This window comes from Triturus cristatus, chromosome 10, assembly GCF_964204655.1.
Source record: "Triturus cristatus chromosome 10, aTriCri1.1, whole genome shotgun sequence".
NCBI lineage: Eukaryota > Metazoa > Chordata > Amphibia > Caudata > Salamandridae > Triturus > Triturus cristatus.
Genome location: NC_140593.1, coordinates 1220467001 through 1220493677, shown reverse-complemented (window position 1 = coordinate 1220493677; position 26677 = coordinate 1220467001). Strand labels below are relative to the sequence as shown.

General features: G+C 47.6%; 1 protein-coding gene across 2 annotated transcripts in view; it reads right to left on the bottom strand.

Moving 5' to 3' along the window:
- RENBP (renin binding protein) overlaps positions 1–26677 on the bottom strand; it is a 44897-nt gene that overhangs the window by 6989 nt on the left and 11231 nt on the right. The window contains exons 2-10 of one of the 2 annotated variants that reach the window (XM_085629754.1): positions 26370–26472; positions 19327–19402; positions 19023–19098; positions 16009–16181; positions 15501–15725; positions 15238–15319; positions 14831–15006; positions 3198–3329; positions 1934–2021 (exon numbers count right to left, since the gene is read on the bottom strand). In XM_085629754.1, coding sequence (XP_085485880.1) covers positions 1934–2021; positions 3198–3329; positions 14831–15006; positions 15238–15319; positions 15501–15725; positions 16009–16181; positions 19023–19098; positions 19327–19402; positions 26370–26470 — 1129 coding nt within the window. In that variant the 5' untranslated portion in view covers positions 26471–26472. Of the gene's footprint in view, positions 1–1933; positions 2022–3197; positions 3330–14830; positions 15007–15237; positions 15320–15500; positions 15726–16008; positions 16182–19022; positions 19099–19326; positions 19403–26369; positions 26475–26677 lie in introns of both variants that reach the window. The other variant, XM_085629755.1, reaches the window with a different exon arrangement.

The following is a 26677-nucleotide window of genomic DNA, read 5'->3' as shown; positions in this document are numbered from 1 at the left end:
CGACGGTCGTTTGCCGACGAATGCACGCAACGGGTTAAGACCTAAGTAACAGATGCCTGCAATGATGTACTTTTCTCTGCTTTTTTCCCCTCCCTTTAGGCAATTACTGCTCTTAGCGCCAGGATACCAGTCTAGTCACAGTGTGCTCTACAAATACTATAAATTAATAAATATGTAAATGAGTCAATGCACAGCACTCAAACCACCATCCTTAATGGTTAAAGAGGTCAGAGAAGTTAATTTCACCTTCAACTCTCATCTTAATTTGGGGTTATTATCCTCTGATCATGCACGCCTATTATTTTGTCTAAAACTGGAGTATGTATGTTGGTTTCTGCCATAATTATCTGGTAATTCTATAAATAAAGGAGGGGCGTTCGTATCTTTGTGTCCTCAGGGTAGTTACCGGATTCTGCACCATACCTGTTATTGGTGGCAGCAGGCCTTCACTGGGTTATACAGGGTCTCGCCCTACAGTGTATTTCAGTCTAAAAATGAATAGTTTGGTAATGCACATAAGTATGCCTCCAAGTATATTCTCTGGCTGTTAGTGTTTGATTCTCGGTCCCCACTCTGCTGGCAGGTATCATATTTATTAGCTATTTGGCATTTCTTTGGTCCTTTGGGGATTCTACTTCTGTGTAAGGTTTTGTTTAGGGCGAGGTTTAATGTGTTATATCTGATATGATTCATCTTATACCTCCCCAAGGTGTGTCATCATTTAGTCCAGTTTTCTGGGTGGAAAAACAAAAAATCCACCTGTGTTCTCGTTCGAACAGCTCTTTGTAAAGATTCCTAATGTCCGCTTCCAGTTGTTCAATGGCTCCATTTCAGATCTGTCATTGTCGGAGCGGAAGGTGCCTGGATCTGCTCCTGAGAGGATTGAATCGCCTCAAAACAAATGAAGCCAGGAGAGACGACGAGGCACAGTGCCCGACTCCTTGAAAGAGATCTTCTGTGAGTTTGACAAGATTATTCCTTGAGGCTGCCCAGAATCAACCTCTTAATGCACCTTAGTTGAAGCAGAGATTTGTTATCTCCTGAGGTTCAGATGTATGCTGGCGATAATCCAACTATCACTCTGACCCCCAAGAAGCAAAACAACTGAGGCGCTCTTCTTAACCTGAAACACTTTGCCCCCTTCTAGGCCTGGGTCAAGAATACAAATCTAGAGTTACGCATGATAGGGAACGTATTGCCGTTCCTTGAAACCCAGCATGGAATGCAGGTTCCAACGTCATTGGTCATGCACTGTGCGTTACCAGTGTGGCGCAGGGTCGAGTTCAAGATATTGCGAATCATGCACAAGGTCTGTTGAGGTAATCTTCCCACGTACCTCCGGAGATGTGGTCAAGTGTCTTAAAGTGGTTACCATCAAACCAGTAGACGTGGTCCAATCCCGACTTTGACCTTTGAACAACATTTGTGTGATTCTGTGCAAAAAAACCTTTGCCCTAGATTTTAAATATGTGCAATACAATATGTAACCAATTGCAATCTGTGTCTTGTTAACCATCCTCTACTAGGCCCCACAAACCTTTCTATTCTCTGTACAGCACCTCGTATGAGGTCAGAGTCGCGTCAAACACCTACAAATAAACATTTATCTACTCTGGTCCCACATCATGCCCCTTTCAGGAACCTAAGTGCAGCCACACTTCTGCAGCCTGCAAACCCAAATACAATCCTGCAAGTGCCTGGAAACCCACAATGTGCATGAAGCAATTTATTGGCTGGCGCGGGAGCGGTTTGCATCCGTGAGCCTGGGCATTCTGGGCTAGGTGCACCCAGGGCTCTACCCTGGCATTAGAGTACATGGTTTATGTAGTAAGAAAAATACAAGTACTTGACGCCTGCACAAAAGGAACACAGGGATGGTAAAGTGAGCGCCATCCTCTCCTACTAGCGAATCACATGGGTAAAGCTCACTCACCTTTGAATGGACCACCTTTGATGGTAAGCGCCACCTCGCCTTCCCGAGTCAGGTAGCCGAACCATTCGCCATGCTCCGGGTCAGAGAACTGTGAAATCAAGATAGTGGATGGGATGAGTGTAGCACAGAGTGTACCGTACTGATGGGGGGGTCTCTGGGATGATGAGGTGATCCCAACAGAGCACGGAGACAGGGTGGAGACCCCACTGGACCACAAGAGGAACGGGATATTACAAATTGTTATGAAAGGAAATACCTCCAGGTGCAATATTTTTCTAAAGAGGATTACTCCCATGTGGAGAGACATGATGGGGCTGTACAGAGAGAGAGAGAGCAAGGGAGAGAGAGTTTTAGAACTGAAATGACTTCCACAGGAAGGGACCCAGAAAGGCTGTGGCAATCTACACTAGGAACAAACACCCTTCAAGGCGAGGAGCAGAGTAGATCTTGCATTGGAGACCGGTTCATAAGCCGCATATGTAGTCCTTACATTACACAGGCATGGGTTGGCATGACAACCATGAATCAAGGCACCTCCCACAGAAACCCATGGTCTGGATCAGGTCACCCCAGGTGTGGCCCTTGGTTGCTAGAGTCTGAGAGGACACTGTACATCCGGGTCAGGAGGTGGAGGTAAAGAGTCAGCTGTCCACTGTAAAAGGATCTCTAATATATTTATTCCAAGTATTCACCCTGGCAATCCTCGTCTCACCGGTCATGCCACCAGTGCCCTCCATTATTCTGCACAGTTCTAGATCACTCTATTATTATCATTCCTCCTTCATTATATATATATATATATATATATATATATATATATATATAAAAATAATATAGCATGAAAAAAAAAATATACAAAATTACATTTTCTTAAAAACAATTCCGGGTCTAATCGGAGCGGTGCAGAAGAACTGACAGCGTTCTTTGGCGACCACAAACCACCCCCCATGAAAGCATTTTAGAATTGAGAGCCGAAGAAGTCATTCCTAGTGGAAGGACGCTCCTTGGTTCTAGTCTAAACAGAACCATGGACTGGAGAACCAGATTTGTGAGATAAAACTTGACTTTACCAATGAATATCAGGCAGCGGCGGCCTCAGCACACTGTGGGGTTGGTCATGACCAGTTGGAGCCGTACGGAGGAGACACTGGTCCCCGCACTTTCCTTTGTCAGCGAGACCACCACACAGCAAAAACATCCCAGGATCCTTCTAGGGCGCCATACCAACCACCTAGACTCATTCAAGCAGCCAGACAGAACATACCCGGCTGAAGACATACTCGTAGACCTTCTGGAAGAGCTGCAGCAGCTGAGGGTCGCGGGTCTCGCAATAGGCCATGAGGAATGCAATCATCGCCTCGCTGTGCGGCCACCACATCTTCATGTTCCACTCCAGCTGCAAGAGAGGTATACAGGCGGGAGTCATACACCAGTGTGTGATCCTTCGATGGAGTGTCTGTTCTCTCTGCTCGTGTGCGACCACATGAAGGAAGGTTGTGAAAGCACCAGGATGTACATAGATTGCAATACGAAGGACACTGGAAAGACCCTGGCAGAGGGAGCAGTGGAGTGCAGATCTGAACTCCACATGTGCCACCATGGCATCATCAGTGTGGTACATGGGATGGCCACAGGCGAAGGAGAAGAGAGGTCATAAACATTATAAGCAGGGCTCCCGGTTTTATGGTATTTTTGGGCCATTTCCTTCTGTATTTATTTATATTTATTTTTTTGCCATTTTATCCGTATTTATCCATATTTATTTTGTGTTTTGCGTATAAATGAAGTTGTAAAACTGTACATTTCCATATCTATTTAACTGATAGACGCGCGCTCATACTTTGAGGTCTGTCTTAATTTAGCTATTTCAGCTGCCAAATATTATATAACAGTACATCCACTGGTAAATACTAGCATTTTACTATAAATGTATGTTGACATATGCCGTTATTTAAAGAAATGTCATCCTGTTTTTAAATTTCCATGCTGTCCATCTGCTCAGCTGCCGGCCTATAATTCATGAAAGACAGCACGGAGAATCACTTAGAAGAAGCACAATTTTCTGTATTTATCCACTTTAAAAAATAAATGCAGAAAGAAAACACATTACTTTCTGTCTGTATTTATCTGTAAAAGTCTGTAAAAATGGAAAACAGGGAGCCTTAATTATAAGATACATTCATGAGGCAAACACCATGACACAGGGTGGGGTCAGAGGGCGGCCGCTCTTGGTTGTCACCAGTGTTCTTTCTATGAAACTATTGAAGCGAGGATGCTCATTTAGTATTTGAACTGGGACATACAATTACCTCACAATACTTACCTTGACAACACCATTCCTTCATCTAATGTTCAATTTGATTTTTTTGATATTATAATTAAATATAATTACATTTTCACCTTTGGTTCTAGTTAAAGTCGGGGTTAGCATTAGGATAAGGGTTGCTTACTAGGTCTGGCTTGACTACAGCTGTTTGCGATATGTATTCTTACTAATACCTAAACATGAAGAGGGCTTTTGTTTCACCCCAGAGGAGTGTCACTCTCTCACTGCATGCTAGTGGCTGTTTGGCGTATTATTTCGCCTCATATGGAGCGCTTTCATTTGTAATGCATGAAGGACTATTTTACATCTAAAATTTTAAAACGTAGTCATCACACATTCAATTTTTTTTGTTATACATTCATTGTACGTATTAAGCAATATATTTTTGTACGTTTCAAAAATGATTTAATCTAATCAAATATTTCAATACGTTGGCATTAAAATGAGCGTATGGGCTTTTTAACTCTTCATGGACTCAATATGGTTAATTATGAACCCTTAGGGGGAGGGTTATCTTTGGACATAGGCCAGGCAGATGTGTATCTTCATGGGGTGTGTGGGGGTGCAACACAACACTATACTAAATAGACATTTATAAAGCTCATGGCTAACCGACGGGTTTCCCAGTGCTGAAATCATGTAAATCCTACCTTACTCAGTAGGAACTACTCAGAAGTGGTGGGTTTTAAGAAGCTTCCTAAATCTAATTTCTTCCTTGGTCAGTCTGGGAGAAAGAGGTAGGGTGTTCAAGAGTTTAGCTGCCAAAAAGGCAAAAGAACGTCATCCACTTCTGGCTTTCTTGACTGTAGGAACTACAAAAGCTTACGAACCTCAGAGCGCAGAGGTCTGTTGGGGGTGTAAGGAGTTTACAGCTTCTGGATTTGGGGAGGACTTTAGATGTACATCATTTTATGGGCCAGGCAGTGGGACTTGAATTTAATTATTTTGCATACTGGTAACCAAAAAAGGGTAGAGGAGACCGAATGGTGTTTTGGACTCTTCAACGGTGTGCGCGCTGCAGCATTCGGAACTAGCTGCATGCTCTTGATCACATACTGAGGACTCCCTAGATAGACTGAATTACCGTAGGCAGGATGTGACCTTGGCCACTCCCCATTACATTCCACCATTCGGATCACGACTTGGGGCGGATCCTGCTGGTGTCATTGTTATTGATTGGAGGGTGACTGTTAGCCAAGCTGCCGCGTGCATTAGACATACTAACAGGGCTGAGCGGTGGCGGGGGCCTTACGATGTAAACATGCTTGTTAGCGCCCTCCAGGAACCTTCCCAACAGTGGCGGCTGGTAGGAAACGGTGGCGGGGGAACAGGGGGAAGTGAGGGAGGTTACAAAATAAAAAAAGAATGAAAAAAATAAAGACACCGTATCTGCTGGTCGCATCGCCAGCTTCAGCCTCATCGCACGAAGCACCTAGGCTCCCTAAGTCAAAGAAAACGCTGCAATGCAGCGTTGTGATTGGTTCCCCTAAGCCAATTTATGGAGGAATCACTAAGTCATCCTCTTTCGCGCAAGGCTGCTTTGCTCCTTGCCCTATGAACACACGTGCGTTGCAACAACCAGTCAACCTCTCAGCAATGTTACTGGCCCAGCCTGACTGAGAGTGCATTTCAAACACAGCATATTTCAAATATTTTTAGAGGATGTGCCTCAGACCACCTGTCAGACTTCTTGAGCATAAAAGGCGCAACAACACTGGAAGTGGTCAACAGAGGGCTGATGCCAGCCACACAGCAGTAGGAGCAGGACAGTCACACTGTAGAATACCGCAGTGGGAGCAGGACAGGCCAGTTGCACGGTAGAATACCGCACTGGGAGCAGGACAGGCCAGTCGCACAGTAGAATACCGCACTGGGAGCAGGACAGGCCAGTCGCACGGTAGAATACCGCACTGGGAGCAGGACAGTCACACTGTAGAATACCGCACTGGGAGCAGGACAGGCCAGTCGCACGGTAGAATACCGCACTGGGAGCAGGACAGGCCAGTCGCACAGTAGAATACCGCACTGGGAGCAGGACAGGCCAGTCGCACGGTAGAATACCGCACTGGGAGCAGGACAGGCCAGTCGCACGGTAGAATACCGCACTGGGAGCAGGACAGGCCAGTCGCACAGTAGAATACCGCACTGGGAGCAGGACAGTTGCACGGTAGAATACCGCACTGGGAGCAGGACAGTCGCACGGTAGAATACGGCACTGGGAGCAGGACAGGCCAGTCGCACAGTAGAATGTCGCACTGGGAGCAGGACAGGCCAGTCGCACGGTAGAATTCCGCACTGGGAGCAGGACAGTTGCACGGTAGAATACCACATTGGGAGCAGGACAGGCCAGTTGCACGGTAGAATACCGCACTGGGAGCAGGACAGGCCAGTCGCACTGTAGAATACCGCACTGGGAGCAGGACAGGCCAGTCGCACGGTAGAATACCGCACTGGGAGCAGGACAGGACAGTCACACTGTAGAATACCGCACTGGGAGCAGGACAGGACAGGACATTCACACGGTAGAATACTGCACAAAGTCTGTTCTTGGATAAATATTGCAAACGGCTAGCCCCCTGCTTCATTGAGTCAATGAAATAATATTTTGAACTCTACATGCCTGACTCAGGTAGCCATTGTTGGAGTCTTCATATAAACTGTGGGCACCAAAACACCTATGTATACTTTTTTGCTTCCGCTTCTATGTGTTTTACAAACATCAAGTCTCTCTTGCATCTTTCATATGTGCGTCTTCTAGCGCGAGTGGCTGCATGGCGCCGGTCTATCATTTAAGATATCAAAGATAGGCGAATGATGGCTGCAGTCCTCGCTGCACACAGAAATGTTGGCACAGCTCTAAAAAAGGGTGTGTGCTCCCATGAGCTCTCACATTGTTCACCAGGCTGTGCAGCAGTAGAGAGCTGTGTGTTTATGACTAGCTGGGTGCAGGCATTGCACATGTTCTGCATGTGATAGATCCAGAGCTGTTGTCACCTGGCATCGACCTATCACAGCCTGTGTTGGGTGGCACTTGGCCTGTGTGTCAGGATCCTTGTGCCAGTTGGATTGCCAGATGTTGTGATGTATTCTGTAACAATATGTCCAGATGCCTCTTGGTCTCCTTTGTGTTCGCCTTCAGAAGAAAGCGGTGGCACAAAGATGGACCTCTTGACCGGTTACTTTGAACCCTCTGTTTCAGACTCATCGGGGGACATTCGGCCATGAGTGGCAAGTGGCGATACGACTACTGCATCCTCTCAGCCCCTCAAGCTGCCTCTTCGGGAGTCATGTCTATACCCTGCTGATGACGTCCTATCGGTCCCACCGCTCATATGTTTCTCATCATGATAGTTCTTGGAATATTTTGACCGCGCATTCCCCTATAGTTAATATTCATCATTGGTTACAGTCAAACGTCGAGGAAAAGATGACAACAAGATGACTGCGTCGAAGTAATGGTGTTGTTAATATCTGATGAGTTAATAGTGGATGAGGTAAAAACTGAGGTGATGGCAGGAGAACACAGGGGATGGAGTGATTAAAACACAATTTTGGAACGCTGATGAGTTTGTAAGTGTGGCTGAGATTCATTCAAGAATCTCATGACCAATCAATTTTTGTTTACTTTAGCATGTCACCCGAAGTGGGACGGGTATGTCCAGGCATCAGTCCTATGCTCACTGTGCCACTGGAACCAACCTATACCCGGCTGACTAGCGCCAACCAGGGTAAAACAGTCCTGGGTTGCTTGTGTTCTGGTGCAGGGAGGACCTGGCCTGGCAGTTTGGGCTGAACCGTTTCCCATTGAAGCAGGACAAAGGTTGATGTGCATATGGCTGAGTCCAAACTGAGGTGGCATGGTGGGCGGAATAACAATGAATTGGAATGCGGCCCGAGTGATTACCAGTGGCTGAGATTAATTCAAGCATTCAGTCCATCACTGTTTTATATACTTATTGTGTCGCCCTAAGTGGAACGGGTTTGTCCAGACGTGGGTCTCGTGCACACTGTGTCACTGGAACCAAGCTGTATCCGGCTTGTGAGCCCATAACTAGGGTGAAACCTGCGTTGATTATTTTCCGGTTCATGGAGGACCTGGCTTGGCAGTTCAGACAGGACTGTTCCTATTGGTTCAGGGTCAAGACTGATTTGCATATGGCTGTTCCAAACTGAGGCAGCATGGTGTGCAGACACAGTCCAAGTAAATTCCTGTGGCTGAGATTAATTCAAGCCTTTCACCCATCACATTTGTTTTGTTTACTTGAGTCCTCTAGTGGAACCAACACAAACATGTATTTAATGTTTATAGAAGTGTTTTACATAACATGTGGTCTACTGGCTCGAGTGCAGATTTTAGGACCTGGTGACGGGGATGCTAATCCTGGCTTCAGCACTTGACTGAAAAATGTGGACTCTGGGCAAAACCCAATAATTTACCCGTAACCTAAAATAGTTAATCAGTGAAAATGTAATGCAATTGTAAACATGTCACGTAACTATACAATTCTCTACACTATGTACATGATCTTTTATCATCTCCCAAAACACACATTAATGTAATACAAATGACTGCATTTGCTAGTCATTGTATCTACCATGGAAGAGTGAAGGGCTGAGTGGATCCGCTGGGATTTGAACCTGTGACCTTTAGGTCACATACATATATCTACAATGGATGCATGAATTCACTGAGCTGTCTTAAATGTTTTGCTGCTCCTGGGTAACTTTGCAGTTTATAAATACAAATATTTATGTAATACAATCACAGGACACAAGACTGTTGAGGTGGTTGACATAGACAGAGTGGTGTAAGACTGGGGTATGGGCACCGCACGCCTCTGAATGCAAGCATGAACAGCGAAGAAAGACTAGCATCTATGTACATATTTACACTTCAGTTACGATCCGCCGTCATTGAACCAGTGAGCTGGGGAGACGTGCCCCGTAGAACATGCAGGAAGGACTCGTAATTTGTGACATGTTTCTTAAGAGCATTCTTGAAGACAGGTAGGGTGGGTGTAGCCATGAGCTCCAAGAACATTCCAGTAAAGAGGGCCAAATAGGCAGAAACACTAAAAAAAAAAAAAGAAGAACATGGCGCGTGAGGGTTTGGGAGCTGTGAACCGGAGGAGGATGGAAGCTCACAGATATGCGGCTGTGGCATCTTGAAATGTGACAAATACACAATCTGAGCCCAGAGAGGGTGCATTTCTGTTGCTCTGTGGACCCAAACGCTCAAATATTTCCTGTATCTGTATGATACTTGAGTTCATTAAAAGATGTCGCCACTGCAGAAATTATTTTCTTGTGGCCAACAGGCCATTTCCCTAATTTAACAAGTAATGATAATTCTGCTTTACATTAAATTCTTAGTATATGGGAGAGCGCCAATAAGTTGCACTTGTATCATATTTTAATTTATTACTACATCCGATGAAATACTTTATAGACAACAAAAATATAATGCTGCGTAAATGTCAGATCCAAAATATAGTTAACAAAAGTTTTTTATTTTTTTTAGTATGTCCTGTGCATTTTACCAAAATATTGTCTACGCAAATAGTTTCATATATTTTTCTGATACATTCTTAATCCTGGCCACAAATGTAAGCCTAGCTCCAAGCCATACTTAAGCTTAAACTTACTTGACGATACTAGTGCAGACAATATTCTGACTCCAGATATTCTTGTCCTCACAATATGTGGTCCATGGATTTTTGGTCAAATGATATTTAGCACAGAACACATTACTTGCCTGCAGCAGTCGGTTTGCAGCTTGTAGTGCTGTAGATTCACATGATGTGCACACTCCTGCCATCTAGTGTTGGGCTCAGATGATGCAAGTTGTCTTTCCTTGAAGGAGTTTCGGTTTCGTGGTAACTCGTGATGCCTCCCCTGAAACCCACAATGCACCAGGACACAGACTCCACCTCGGATTCTGTTCTTTAACTCTGGGGAAGTGTTAGCGTGAACGTTCAAAGGATTGTAGTATCTGGGAGCTGGGTAAAGAACAGGTAGTGGTGAATTGAATAAACCCTAGTACCACACATGCTAGCGCCAGCTTGCATCCGGTGAGGTGGGTCGAGCGCGTGGGAATCTACAGCACGACAAGCTGCAAACCAATTACTCCGCAAAGTGTTGTGTTTGCAGCATGTGCTGCTGTAGATCGCATGCGCTCTGTATGAACTTGTAGCAATACCAAAACCCTAAACTCGTGCCTCCTGTCGCACATGGATATATCCACACAGTAGTGTTTAGTGAACGTGTACATAGACGACTGAGTAAAAAAGCCTTGCATATATCTCTGATAATGGGATATTGCCTAGAAAGAGCATTCATGCACCTCTCTTACGAGTGAACGTGCTCTGTGTGCAGACTGTAATGTGCGTTTGGCTGTAGCATGACAATGCGCATAAATATTTCAATCCACCTGACAAGCCAAGCTTCAAAATTCTGGTTCAAGCTGTAGCTTGGCAAACACGACAAACAGCTGCTTTGTTTTCCTGATGGACTTGGTACGATCCACATAGTACGCAATGGCTCCCCTAACTTCTAAAGTATAGACAACCCTTTCAGAAAGTGGTGATTGACACACAATAGGGTGTTCTAAACAGAACTTAGTCTTTGTGGAATTGAATAAAAATAGTTTTTCAACCTACAAAGCCTGGAGTTCACTCACTCTGTGGAGGGAAGTGACGACTACAAGGAAACCCACCTCCCATGCAAGAACCTGTAGAGTCTCAAGTGGAGGGGCTCAAAGGGAGGCCCCTGGAGTTGAGTAAGGACAGTATTAATGCACCCAAGAGAAGATTAGTGGTAATGTAGGTAGGTGTACACACACACTGAATAACAGGCAAGCACAAACGTTTATAGATGCATCCACAAAGTAACAAATTATAGTTTGCACTGTCACTGTATGTTTAGCTTGTTACAGTAATGAACAAACATCTTCCACCTTGCAGTGTGGCATGCTCATCTGGTAGGTTTTCTACTCTTTTTCAGAATCGCCGGCATTCTTCAGGAAGTTGCTAATACCTGAATTCCAGGACCTCAGGCGGCAGATCGCAAATGTAAGCATCTTGAGACTGGGGTGCACCAACTGTCCCGATGGACAGGTCTGGGTACACTTCTAACTTCTTGCGAAGGTGGATGGACATCTCTAGAAGTAGTATGAACCATGAGTGTTGAGCCAGGTGGGAGCTATGAGGACCAGTGTCATTGGGGCTTGCTGTGTGTTTCTGATCATCTGCTGAGTCAGTGGTAGTGAGGGAAATGCGTAGGCAAAGATCTCTGACCCCGTGAACTATAGGGTTTTGCTTAGGGACTGTGGGTGAGGGTACCTGGGAGTGAAGCTTCAGCAACTTGCGTTCCTGCGTGTGGTGGAACACATTATTTGTGGTGTGCATCCCTAGGTGTTCTACCAAAACATATACTTGATGACAAATGGGCCGAAGCCAAATTGTTAGTGCAAGATTCGAGAAATGGGGTGAGCGTGTGGCTTTTTGTTTCTGAAGGTACTACATGGTCGTCATGTCTGTGTTAATGAGTACTGCCTTGTTAAGAATTTGCTTTTGAAAGGTTAACTGCACCGCCATTAGCTTTAGTACAGTGATGTGCAGAAGACACACTGGAGATGACCATCGGCCTTGGATCACGAGGCTGCTCATGTGAGTTCCCCAGCCTACGAGGGAGGCGTCTGTACTGATGCTCACTTGTGATTGGGGTCAGGAAACCTCCAACCCAGTAACAAGATCTTTCGGTTCAAAACTTGCGTTTGTGGTTTGCACAGGGCTCCACAAACACCAGTACCAACCATTCCCCAGTCACCTGTGACCACTGTCGTAGAGACTTTCCAGAAGAGTATGCGTGTGCAACTTGGCATTTGGCACTACGGCATTCAATACACAGCACTATCATTCCTACCAGTTTCTTTATCCATCTCTGTCATAGGAGGTGATGTCTGCTAAAGAGAATGTAACCACGGAAACACCACCACTCTCATTGCTGGGGTACGCCTTGCTCTTTACTTCTTTGAATGTGGCTCAGAGGAATACTCAACTCTGAGGGCAACACATTTATTACAAAGCCCAATTTGTGAAGGAGGTGAGTAGTTTGTGTGTGTGCGAGGTCCGGGGCGACCAGATATCCACAGTTGGCGCTTTGTGCTTTTTGGCACTATTTTCACGTAAATCTTCAAACCTGCATCTCTCTGGTTCTACTGACAGGATTTTTGTTTTCGTTTTGTATTATTTATTTTTTAAAATGCTTTGTTTTTCTAAGCTGGGATCTTTTTGAGGTGTGTTTTCATTGTATTACTGTGTGAAGTGCTGCATAAATCATTTACACATTGCCTCCAAGGTAAGCCTGACTGCTCTGTGCCAAGCTACCAGAGGGTTGATCACAGGTTAATTGAAGGTTTGCTTGTGACTTCACCCTGACAAAGATTATGGTTTCTGCTTGAGTATGGTTTCAATCCCCTCAACCAGCAATCCAATTTCTTAGGCTCTCCTTGTGTTTAGAGTTGAGGTTGTTGGGTGTTTTGCTGTTCATATTGGCTGCAGACCCAGCTCGGTGTCCTTCTGACTTCAAGGCTGGTGCTTCGACCTCATGAATCTTCCTGCATTGAATGTTGCTTTGGGGGCGGAGGGGCTGATTCAAGTCCTTCTAGGTCCTCCACTGCCACAGCAGAAGGAGACTCAGAGTCAGCCCTGGCATTGCATCATAGAGTGATGCGCCCAGTGTCTGCCCCATCAGTGCCCCATCAGTGCCCAATGTATCTTAGATCTGAAGGCATTAAAGGCCGCACTGGCACTTATGTTGTGGTCCTTTAGTAGACAGGTGACAGATCTGATTCTTGTCAGACGCGGGATATTGGCAGAAATTCCCTCCCTCTAATGGGTCATTCTTATACGGCCTGGCCACAGGCTCATCACAGGATGCAGAGTTGAAGTATCAATAAATGTTTGAGGCCTTTGGTCGATGCTCAGTCTGTTCCGACGATTGATCGATATCCTTGGTATACTGGCGCTCCTGTTGTCCGATGTCGAGAATATTATTTTCTGCAGTGCAGTAGATGCTGAGCAGTGGGAACATGTGGCGTCCAAACCCACTGGCAGAAAAAAACAGTCTAAGGCGAAGTCTGTGTCCTGGTGAGCTGTGGGTTTCGGAGAGAGGGATCACAAGTTACCTTGGAATTGAAACTCCTTTTTCAAAGAAAAACTATTTGCAACACCCAAGCCCAACACAAGTTGGAAGAAGTATGTAAGTATGTGATATACAGCAGCCATTGCTACAACCATGAAATCCTAGTAATACACCTTTGTTATGCTATGGGAATCTTCCATATCTGGGAGAGTGCAGCCTCATCAGAGGTAGCCCAGCCTCATCAGAAGTAGTGCAGCCTCATCAGAGGTAGCCCAACCCTCATCAGAGGTAGCCCAGCCTCATCAGAGGTAGCCCAGCCTCATCAGAGGTAGCCCAGCCTCATCAGAGGTAGCCCAGCCTCATCAGAGATAGCCCAGCCTCATCAGAGGTAGCCCAGCCTCATCAGAGGTAGTGCAGCCTCATCAGAGGTAGCCCAGCCTCATCAGAGATAGCCCAGCCTCATCAGAGGTAGTGCAGCCTCCTCAGAGGTAGCCCAGTCCAGGGTACCCCTGTACACAGGGTGCCATTTTCCAACCAAGACAAGCTGATGGTAGCACTGAGCCACTGAACAAAACACTCTACATTAATGTGCATGGAAGCCTATAATATAAAGACCAGTCCTGAAGAATGAAAGGCCTTCTTTACCCTGTTGATTTGCCAAGTTGTAGACATGGGGCAGTGCTGCTAAACTGTAAACTGCGTGGATGGGCCCCTCTGGGATTGCTCCACCCAGTACATGGTACTGGTCTACTCAAAGCTGCCCAACTCACCTCATAGAAGGTTACGCCCTAAAGACCTCTTCCTTTCTGAAGAAAGAACAAGCAAATAACTACTGTCTGCCACTGGGCCGCCACGTGTTAACACCAGGCATGTATTCATGTCACATCGTAGCAGAGCAGTGAACACAACACATTAAAAGACCAGGCTCCCCGATGCCCTTCCTTGTTCCTGTAGCTGCCGTTTTGGATGACGGGCTTAAAACGCAACACGAAACAAAACATAAAACACAAAAAAATATTATCCTAATCGCATCACTGTCAAAGAAGGATATTGTAGTGCCGAAAAAAGCAAAGACTGAATAAGAATATGGAAAATAAAAAAAAGTACTCTCATAATAGGGTAAAGTATCAACAAATGGAAAATGTCTGTTACCGTGAGTGCATCATGACAGAGTATGAGGGGCAATGGGAGGGAAAAGGCATCAATGAGATTTACAAAATTAGACCGGACTTAAATCTGGATTATCATAGCCCACGAGAAGCTGGGGGCTGAGGGTCTCATTGTTAACACTTAGTGGATTGGGGCTGAAAAAGTTGCTCACCTGAGTTTTTAGGTACATCTTACTAACCAATGATATTACCGAACCACTTTTTCGAAGAATTTTCCATCTGAGAATAAAATAGTGGTGGCCCAGATTTTAGACCTACTTGAGTGGGACAATGACCGTCAACATCTAGGAAAGAGAAAAGACCACCGTGGTCCATATCCCAGCCTGTCTGGAAAGGCAGCAGCATGAACTTCTCGATGGCCTTGGTCTTCAAATCTTGGTCTTGTCGCTTCATGGCATGGCGAAGGAGAAACCAGCCGGCCTCGATGGCATGGCCTTCAGGAGAAAGAGAAACACCGTTACAGATGGAGGCAGTAGGTGGCAGCGTATCGTAAATTTATCACCGGATGGATACAGAGGATCAACAGTGCACATCTCATTACCAACGGAGGGATACAGCCGATCAGCTGCGCACAACTCATTACCAGCGAGGGATACAGAGGAGATTCCCGCATACAACCTGCGGAGGGATAAATGAACATTTCGTGGATCGCTGGTTTCCAGTACCTGGATTCTGAAGCCGCCCTGAGCATCCTGGGAGCTCTTTGCCATCTTCAGAAACAGTCTCGAGGACCGCCTGGCCATCTCGCTAGCGGAGGGTAAAAAAAAAAATCAGAATATGCAAAGTTAGTTGTTTGAAGGAGGTACCCTGCCTTTGAACGGTGCCCAGGGTAGTATCTGCTCCCCAGTCATCCCCCCCTCCAGCCACTGCTGGGGCTGGACTTAGTCTCCTTCTACTCTTGAACAAGGACACAATGTTTCTCGCCTACCTGGACATGCCGTAGGATCTGCTGCGCGCACCAGTCCCCCAGCGTCGAATACTTCTCCACCATTTCCTGGTCACCCTCCTCCAGCTGTCCCACCAGGTTGAGCAGCATCATGGGCACCGCCATGCTGCTGGAGGGGGCAGCGCCAGGCATGGGCGGGCGCCCCAGTCCAGTGGGATCCACTCGCACCCAGTGAACGATTTGGTCCATCATCGCTACGGATTCTTTCTGCCAAAACAAGCGAAAGCTTTAGGGTAGGAGCAGCTTCTGGGGGCTCTCGAAGGTTCTGGGGAGGAACAAGCGTAAGTGATGGCCTAGCATTCATCCCCCCCCCCCCCAGTCTGAAGCCTTCTTGTTCTTTTCAAACCTCTAAACTCACCCATTCTCACATCCCACCTGTGGAACTGGTATAGCCTGCAGGACAGAGCAGCTGTTTAAAGCCTGGATCTGGGAGTTACATCACTGGTCTCTAAGGCCTGGCTCTGGGGATTTTGGTTAAAGGGATACACACCTTATATTTCTCTTCTCCGGTGACCCTCCAAAGCTCGTCCATGGCCATCGTGTAAAAGCATTCACTAAATATTGTGCGTTGGACTTTCACAGCCTTCCCGTCGCGAGTGAGAACGAAGGCGCACTTCATTGAGTCTGCTGAAACCCGGGCGTGACGGAGCAAGAACTCACCCGCTGTGGAGAGACCAGGAAAAGAGAGTACACATGCAAGACATGAGTGATTAAACAGCACCCCCACACACGGAGGAAAGGTCTGTGCCACTTCAGCCAGAGAAACAGCGACAGAAGGTGGGTGGGCTGTGGCCTGAACTGTGGCCTTGAAGCTAATTAACCAAAATGGGGAAGTGACTTCCTGCACCTCTATGGCCACCTGATGACATCAAAGGATTGAACCCTTGTACCACCTGTAGACTTTCAATAGCATATATGGTAATGAGGGTCTGGAAAGAGGGCAGGGTGCAGAAACTGCAGTGAGTAAAGGAGGCTCCTCAGTCCTGTTTCTTTTCTGCCGCTGCTGCTGCTGCCTTCAAGATCCTGGACCTTGGGTGGCAAGGGGAGTGCCAGGGATAGCAGAGAGCAAGCCAGGGTTTCTTCCCATACCCCTGGCTCTCCATCACTCTAATCCATGTCAGAACTGTGGATGAGAAATAAGCAAGAGAGAGGGCAGAGGAAGGAGAGGTGGAGTATTGGGAGAGAAAAGACAAATTTGAATTTAAAAATATTTATTAAGCGCTCGGACACCAAGCGGTTTCATGGCGCTGTAGAGGAAGTGACACCTGAGTGAGTGGGAGTTGTGGCCTAGATATTAAAAACCTGTGCAAACAAGTTGGTTTTCAGGGTGCTCCAGAACTCCTGATACGACGGTGTTGATCTCATTTGGAAAGGGAGAGAATTCCAAAATTGTGGAGCAAGAACGGAGAACATTGAGCCTCCCATTCTGCGCTTCTTGAATCTGGGCGCCACCAATAGGGACAGAGAGGAGGATCGGAGTTGTCTGCTTTGGATGTAGGGGACAATTGTTGATGTAATAAAAGCTGGGGCTGTTCCTGCAAGAGCCTGGAAGGTGATACATCCCATCTTAAAAAGGGCCCTTTCTCTGATTGGGAGCCAATGGAGGGATCTGAGAAGGGGAGTAGTATGGTGTGATTTGGGTAAACAATATGCCAGGCGGGCGGCTTGGTTTTGCACCAGTTGGAGCCTTCGGATGGAGTATAAGGGGGCGCCGTTGTATAGGGCATTCCCATAGTCCAACCGGGAGAGGACCATGGCAATCAAGATCAATTTGAGGGCTGAAAAGGAAAAGAACCGTCAGATTTTGCGAATGATACGCAAGGTAAAAAAACAGGAAGAAACCACTGTGCTAATCTGGGAATGTAGGGTCAGTTGTTGGTTGAGAGTAATTCCCAATGTCTTGACGGTGGGAGAGGGAGAAGGAGGGGGACCAAAGGTGGGGGGCCAAAAGGAGGGAGACCAAGGGTTGAGTTTACCGCCAGTGAGAAGAAGCTCGGTCTTGTCAGGGTTGAGCTTGAGGTGGTTAAAGCACATCCAATCCCTGATAAAGACCATCACCGACTGGAAATTGGAAATAGAATCAGGGGAGTTAGAGAGGTTAAAAATGAGTTGGAGGTCATCAGCGTAATGAAACACAGTGACCTCCATCCTCTGCATAGCACGAATGAGCGGGCAGATGTATAGATTAAAAAGAAGGGGGGAGAGGGAAGAGCCCTGAGGGATGCCACATAGCACTTTGCGGGCCTCGGCGGAAAAGTTTGCCAAGTGGACTGCTTGTGAACGGTTGGTCAAGAACGAGCTGATCCAAGCCAGGGCAGAACCTCCAATGCCTGCCGCCTCGACACGGGAGAGGAGGATGGTGTGATCGACCGTGTCGAAGGCGGCCAACAAATCGAGGAGAACCAATGCCTGAGGGAGATTAGCATCTTGCCCCGCTCTGAGTGTATCAATAACAGAGAGCACCACTTTTTCGGTGGAATGGAGGGGGCGGAATCCCGCTTGGCAAGGTGATAAATAGCCGCTGTCCTCTATAAAAGAGCTGAGGACTTTGGTTACGTGGCGTTCGAGGACCTTGGCCAGGTAGGGGAGGAGGGAAATGGGCCGATAGTTTACTAGCGCTGTGGGGTCTGCGCCTGGTTTTTTCAAGATCGGGACGATGGTGGGTGATTTATGACATGAAGGGACGGTGCCTGATTTGAGGGTCTCATTGAGAAAGGTGAGGGGGGGAGATGGGCAAGTGAGGAAAATCTCGCGCAAAATATAGGCCGGGCAGATGTCAGCGGGGGATCCCGACTTGACGCAAGGGAGCAAGGAAAGGAAGGATGCTTTAGACAGTGGGGCTATGAAGTCAAGGTGAAGAGCGTTGGGTTGGGGGTCGGGGTTTAGAAAAGCTTGGGAGTGTGGAGGTATATTGGCCTTAATGTCTGCAATTTTATTAATGAAGAAGTTGTTCAATGAGTCGCACAAGTGTTGGGAGGGTATCGGTTTGGGTGAAGTCCTATCCGAAGAGGCTAATTCAAAAACTGTGGCAAAATTTTCTCTGGGTTGGTTCTCAGCTCGGAGGATCTTGTTAGAGAAGTAGCAAGTTTTGGCATCAAGGATGGCTTTCTTGTACTCTGCCTGAGTGGAAGAGTACAGTGATTTGGAGGCTGTGCAGTAAGTGCGTCTCCACGCACGTTCTGCACGGCGAGCGGCCAGTTTTTTCTCCTTGAGTTCTGGGGTGAACCATTTGTTAACGTCATGGGCACGTCTTACCCTAATGCGTCTAAGGGGAGCCACCTGATCGCAGGCGTTGGATAGCCAATTATTTAGTATTGGTAGGTGGGATAGAGAGGGAAGAATAAATACAGGAAAGGACAAAAGAGAAAGCAGAAGACAGTACTGGAAAGGTGAATAAAGAGGAAAATAAAGAGAAGAATAGAATGAAGGAGAGAGGCGATTCGAGAGAAGAAAAATGAAGGCGATGGAGAAAGAGTAAGGAAGTGATAAAGAGCAACACCTCACCCGAGAGAGCTGCCTGGAGAAGGTCAGACCGGTGGTACCTGGCGACCTTACGGTACAAGCGGCAGTACATCCAGACCTGCCCAAGAGAAAGGAGGCAAAAGAATCTCTTAAACAGAAAAGGGCAGACATAGTATTCCAGGAGATCCCAAGTACAGTGCGACAGATGCCAAGGTGTTGCGCCATTGGCTGCGTTGCCACCTCACACAGGCAGCAGATAAGTGGTACCGCTTGAGGAGCACTCTCTGACTGTGAATAGCATCACTGTAGGGACTGTGGGGCATTAGGACGTAGGGGAGACATTCACCTGTCTTCCTTGGAGCCAGACGTACTTCAGGTCATCATATACAGCACCGTCTCTGCTGAGGCAGGTGAAAAACCCACTGCGGAGAGAACAACAAAGAGTCAAAGGTAGGTGTCCTGCTGCAATGGTGAGAACAGAGACAAAGGTAGGTGTCCTACTGCAATGGTAAGAACAAGAAAGAGTCAAAGGTAGGTGTCCTACTGCAATGGCCATCCTGTGTTTTAGGCCTGGCCACACAACAACCTTATGCACATATTTTCAGATGTTTTGCATTTGTTTTTATTTTGTTTTCACTTCGACCAGTACTTTCTACCACAGGGAAGGGTATGATTCCACTGCATATTTGAATATTCTGTTTTCTATACCAATGATCCGGTTTGGACAATCGCTAAGTAGCCTCGGCTCTTCTGAGCGTTGAGGGCGGACCCCCTCTCTACCAACAGGCATCTGTTTCTGAAAGTGATGCCCCCATGGGACTAACACAATCACTTGTAGTGAGGTCTACACCCTACATATCCCAGACAGGGTCTCAGCTCTGGCTCTCTTAAGATTAACAAGCATTTGCAATGTAATAGGTCTCGCATTTGCGAGAGTTTAAGATGTTGGCATTGTATATGACAAGGCCTTTTATTTATGTTTTAAAGAACGACATAAATAAAAACCATTGTCATTGCAAATGCTTGTAAAAGCGCCTCATGCCTCACATTCACTTTAATAGTGGCCGCGCTCCTTTCTTGAGATGAGCCGCGTCTAAAGAAAGGTGCTTTGCAGCCATTAAAGTAAAAACGCGGTATGCAGCGCTTTTACTCAAAAAGCATTTGTTTGTTAGGTTTTTTTGTAAAAGCGCCCCATGCCGCGCTTTCACTTTAATGCAGCCACGCCCCTTTCTTTAGACGCGGCTCATCTGAAGAAAGGTGCGCGGCCATCATTAAAGTGAAAGCGCGGTATGGGGTACTTTTACAAAAAAGGCATTTGTTTGTCAAGTTGAGAAACACATAGGATTTTTGGGAAAACGCACCTCATGCCGCGCTTTCACTTTAATGGCAGTCATGTCCCTTTCTTTAGATGCGGCTCATCTAAAGAAAGGTGCGCGCCCGGCATTAAAGTGAAAGCACGGTATGGGGTGCTTTTAGAAAAAAAACATTGGTTTGTCAGGCTGACCCTATTGGTAATAAACATGTAAAAGTGGGCACCATGCTGAAAACATAGGGCGACACCTGGAGGCAAAGCGGGCACCCTTGAAGGAAAGCACTTCATGCCAGCAATAGGGGAAAATCATTAAAGAAAATAGTGCTCACAGACTGTAGATAAAACAGACCGTGTAACAACACAAGTAAAAAGTTCAGTCCTTAAGGGAGGTTAGAAATGTAGACAAGGAGGTACCAAGGAGGGACTACTAAGCCTATTTATGAATCAAAAGCATCCATTTTGAAAAGACAGTAACAGGAGCCAATTGAAAAGATGGGCGGAGCTTCAAGTCCATACCTGAAACCAGCATGCCACGCAGAGCAGCGCACGTGTTGCCCAGGCTCGACCTAAAAAGGAGTTGTTTAATCTAACAGGCCCAGGAAGAATTTTCTGTGCCCTCCTTGAGCAGTAAAGAAGCAGTTCTTATCAACGTTACTATCAGACAGGAAACCTAAATGTCAGACATGCGAAGACACAGGGATGCTTAATGTTTATTCGAAGTTATGTTAAGTGAATTCGTATGTTATGCAACAGTGCATCTGCAGGGCTTATTCCAGGTGAGGGCTTACACTGGCTGTCCTATGCACAGGAAACTTAAAAAGAAATGTGCATACCCTTTTTAATCAAAAGCATAAAACAACCCTGCAGTATAGACTGGTTCTGGTGTTCCTTGAAATAATCAACTTTTATCTTCTCAACCATGTCTAAAACATTGGTGTTTACCAGCACTCTTTTGTTTGCCTGTTGCAATTTCTAATTTTGAACTTGCGCAGTTTCCACTTTCAGCAACAAAACGATTCTCCACTTTTCACCAGCACAACCCCATACACTGGTGCATTTTCACATGAAGCCAGTTCAAAATAACATCACAAGAATGTAGGTTTTCTGGCTCAGGGGTACTGACAGAGTATGCCTGTCTCTCGTCTTTAAAGGGACTGTTAGGGTAGCGCTTTGAAGCGGAACTTGAGCCGAGGAGGAAGCGTCCAAACTTTCCCTTGACCCTTGGATCCCGATGCCAGAGTATTTTAAGAATAGTCTCTGGGCCAGCCAACAGCAGGGCACAAATGTGGAGACTTGTGTCGCAAACCTTGGAGCTGCCGAATGCTCATGTCAAGTCCCTTCAAACAAACTCTTCTCTTTCAGAAACCAACAGCGTAACAAAGGGCCCTGCCAGCGTCCCCCTTCCACATTACACTGAGATCTGGAATGAAAGGACCCCAAGTTCTCACGGACTCTCCGATGGTCGTCAGTCCGGCATTAAGCAGCTAAAGGGAAAGAGCAGTCACGTCTCACTCTGGAGAAGGCAGCCATACACCAGTGGATGAGTGGCAGCCAGCAGTCCTGGTGTCTTCGGTCCTCTCCATTGGCAAGGCTGCATGTAGTGGTCCACGAGATCCGCCGGACCATCTGAAAACTACATCCGATGGCAGGGTCTGACCTAGAGTGTGTCCAGGGTCTGACCTAGAGTGTGTGCAGGGTCTGACCTAGAGTGTGTCCAGGGTCTGACCTAGAGTGTGTCCAGGGTCTGACCTAGAGTGTGTCCAGGGTTTGACCTAGAGTGTGTGCAGGGTCTGACCTAGAGTGTGACCATGGGTCTGACCTAGAGTGTGTCCAGGGTCTGACCTAGAGTGTGTCCAGGGTTTGACCTAGAGTGTGTGCAGGGTCTGACCTAGAGTGTGTGCAGGGTCTGACCTAGAGTGTGTGCAGGGTCTGACCTGCAGAGTGTGTCCAGGGTCTGACCTAGAGTGTGTTCAGGGTCTGACCTAGAGTGTGTCCAGGGTCTGACCTAGAGTGTGTCCAGGGTCTGACCTGGAGTGTGTCCAGGGTTTGACCTGTGGAGTGTGTCCAGGGTCTGACCTGTAGAGTGTGTCCAGGGTCTGACCTGTAGAGTGTGTCCAGGGTCTGACCTAGAGTGTGTCCAGGGTCTGACCTAGAGTGTGTGCAGGGTCTGACCTAGAGTGTGTGCAGGGTCTGACCTAGAGTGTGTCCAGGGTCTGACCTAGAGTGTGTCCAGGGTTTGACCTGTGGAGTGTGCGCAAGGTCTGACCGAGAGTGTGTCCAGGGTCTGACCGAGAGTGTGTCCAGGGTCTGACCTAGAGTGTGTCCAGGGTTTGACCTGTGGAGTGTGTCCAGGGTCTGACCTGTAGAGTGTGTCCAGGGTCTGACCTGTAGAGTGTGTCCAGGGTCTGACCTGTAGAGTGTGTCCAGGGTCTGACCTAGAGTGTGTCCAGGGTCTGACCTAGAGTGTGTGCAGGGTCTGACCTAGAGTGTGTGCGCAGGGTTTGACCTGTGGAGTGTGCGCAGGGTCTGACCTAGAGTGTGTCCAGGGTCTGACCTAGAGTGTGTCCAGGGTCTGACCTAGAGTGTGTCCAGGGTCTGACCTAGAGTGTGTCCAGGGTCTGACCTAGAGTGTGTCCAGGGTCTGACCTAGAGTGTGTCCAGGGTCTGACCTAGAGTGTGTCCAGGGTCTGACCTAGAGTGTGTCCAGGGTCTGACCTACAGCATGTCGGGGTACAACCTGTAGAGCGTGTCCAGGGCCTGACCTATAGAGCGTGTCCAGGGCCTGACGTATACAGCGCGTCCCGGGCCTGACCTACAGAGCATGTCTAGGGCCTGACCTATAGAGTGTGTCCAGGGCCTGACCTATAGTGTGTGTCCAGGGCCTGACCTATAGTGTGTGTCCAGGGCCTACCTATAAAGTATGTTCATGGCCTGACCTATAGAACGTGTCCAGGGACTGACCTATAGGGCGTGTCCAGGGCCTGACCTATAGGGCGTGTCCAGGGCCTGACCTTTTGAGCATGTCCAGGGCCTGACCTATAGCGCGTGTACAGGCCCTGACCTATAGGAGCATTTCCAGGGCATGACCTATAGAGCGTGTCCAGGGCCTGACCTATAGATCGTGTGCAGGACCTGACCTATAGAGCGTGTCCAGGACCTGACCTATAGAGCGTGTACAGGGCCTGACATATAGAGTGTGTCCGGGGCCTGACGTATAGAGCGTGTCCAGGGCTCGACCTAGACTGTCAGATTCGTCCAATGACATGTGGGGTCTGACCTAGGGAGTGTCGGGGTCTGACCTAGACTGGCTTCAGTACTTACTCTTCAATTCTAGCCAACATATTATAAGTAGCCCCTCCTCTCCTTGGCAGAAAGAATCCCATATGTGCACCACCAGGTCTTCCACACTATCGTGATCTTTAACATTTGTATGTGTCCGTGTGCGGCTCCCTGGTTGTGGAGCAGGGGAGGCATAGAGGCGTCAGTGCATGGAGGACTGAATTTTTCATTCACACAGGGGGAAAGGGAGAAAGATGATAACACACCTTTACCAGACTCTAGGAGACCAAAGTGCAGGGTGGAGGAAGAAACATGCAATAGATGCAATTAAACTAAACAAACCTGGCACTCGGCGCCATTGGCAGCAGGCTCCTAAGAAAACCTATAGTCCCCTACACTTTTTCAGTTTTTCTTGTTTTCTTTAGAAAACGTAAGGCGACTGTCTGCCCAGGTGTCTTAAGGTTGCATCACAGTCACATGGTTTGGTCTCAGTGGCAGAAACTGTCATAGGTTAGGGGATGACATCTGAATTTGGCACTGTTCAACCTGAGATCAGCCGGTGGTGCAGTCAGACACCAGGAGTGAGAGTAGAACTGGGCCCAGTTATTCCTAAACGATCAAGACATTTGATGGCTGTAGGTGTTGGGTGAGTTACACCATGCATGCCACGTGAGATCCTCCAACATCTCCTAGATGACAAAATAGATGTGAGTATCAGACTCCCTCCCTAGTCATCCCTCCTCTCCAGGGACCTCTGTCTCTCACAAACACGACATGCTTTACAATAAGGCAAATCTGTTTGACATATACTTTTGCCAGCAGGGGCAGTGTACCAATTTTGCCACAATAATGTCTGTGGCAATATGCTCTCGCCTCCCATCCCAACAGTGGCCACATCTGATGCTTGTGGGAGCATCTAGCACCCTGCAGAAATGGTACCATGCTTGAATGAAAATATTGCTACTCCTCCTTAAATGAGGTATTTAAGTGACACAAGCCCTGTTCCTCGTCCTCAAAGTATTCAAGTCACCAGTGTTGGCTGGTAGAGAACAGGGGTTGGGGGTTGGGAGGAATATAAAAATAAAATAACACTTACCTTTTCTGACAGTCGCGTCTCTCGTCCACTTCTCTGCTCCGGAAGAAGCTGCAGAAAGTACCCGGCACACAGGCTCCTCTAAGCCAATCACAGCACTACAATGCAGCACTGTGATTGGTCTGAGCACCGTGAATCGGCGCTCAGATTGCAACAGGGAGCCTGTGCATTTTTCCCCACCAGGCTGTCCGAAAATGGCCAGCCAAACAGTCATGCGCACTAAGGGGGTGATTAGGATGGCGGGCGGACTTTAGTCCACCCGCCACCCTAACGGTAACATGACAGCCCGCCTGACATGCGGCGATCCCGCCAGCCCAATCATGATGTGACCGCCACCACGGTGGTCGTATCTGGCATGTTAACATTGCGGCGGGTGCTGCTGGCTGCAGCACCCGCCGCAATTTTAAAATGCCATGTTGTGCATTGGCGTGCACAACGTGGCAGGCACGGCGCAGTGCCTGCCACCTTGTGTATGGCAATGTACCCCCAAGTGCAGCCCCCCACCCGTCACCCCCCGGGGGCCCGCAACGGGCACTCTAAGCAAATCCCCGCCACCCCTCAAATGGAAAGGCCTGCATATGCCCTGCATCTTAATATGGATGGCGGTGCCTGCTAGGCACCGCCACCATATTGGTGTCCCAGCTCTGCCCGGCCGGCAATCATAACGATTGCCGACCGGTGGAAAAGGGGCAGACGGACTTTCCGTGCGCTGCGTTACCCACCGCCATTATAATCTGGCAGTCAGTAAATCACTGCACGATGGCGGGCGGATCGCCAGGCCGGCGGTGGCAATCCGCCTGCCATCCTAATCACTCCCTTAGTGTGCACAGTCCTCTCCTCCCACCATGAGCCCCCAGTCCCGCCCGCCCTCACCCAGCCCGCGGCAACCAAAAATAAAACGATAATAACCTTGTTATGGTTTTATTTTGTACCTTTTCACTGCTCTATGAGCAGTGGGGCGACGCTCCTCCGCCTTAGTGGAGGAGCCACCACTGCAAGTGACACGCGCCTTGCTCCTCCCCCTTAGATGAAGTATTCAAGTGACACGCGCCTTGCTGCTCCTCCTCAAATGAAGTAGTCAAGTGACACAGGCCTCAGTCCTTCTTCTTAAATGGAATATTCAAGTGTCACAAGGCTCGTCACATTTGTCGGCTCGTAGGAGTATTGCGCCAAAGCCCCAAAGGGGCCAGTATTTACACCAGCACTGTCGCAAAAGCGCAAGATGGAAATGATAGAGAGCATCTATGAGACAGGGTCACTACTAGGGGCCTTGTGAGAAGTGGAACAGTGTCCTGTACAACACAAGCTAGTACATTTCCAAAGACCTGCTCTGCAGAGTAGCCAACAAGAGCTAAAGGTTTCCCTTAGTGCAAGCGCGACTCGCCTTAAAAGAACACGTTTGTGCTAAAGCAGTCTAAAACCTTCTGCCTCTCCTGCCCGGGGTCTCTGTCCTGTCAAATGATAATTATTTGAAAATACAAATCATGTTCCTGCCTCGGATCTGGGGGTTTCCGAGGCAGGAAATGATTCTTTCTGCTTTGTCAAAAAGGACTATGAAACAATTTCCTTGTTTTTGTCCCAGTCAACTACAGTGAGCCTCCTGAGACAAGCCAACCAAGTACTTGCACATATAAAAAGCTTACATACACTTTAGTGAAAGATAAGCACAGATAAGGTAACATATGTTTTTTTAAAAGCAGCCTACCCATGTTCTTGGTCATGGGAGTTCTTAGTCCAGAAGGCCATCACTCGATCGAGGTCGTCAGCGATCATCTGCCTCCAAGCCTGGAGCTGCGCCGTGTCCATCTCTCTAGACAAAAATTAAAAAAGGCAGTAAATGTCTATCACTTGCAGCTACTCCCGAGCTAGAACCCAAGCAGGGGTTTAAAAGACAGAACCATGTCTGGGAGCCAGACAAGGCCAGGTACCCTGACCAGCAGATACCGCACAAGGCCAGAGCGTGAACAGTGCCTGGAAGCTGGACCAACACTGAACCACACACAGCTTGGACAC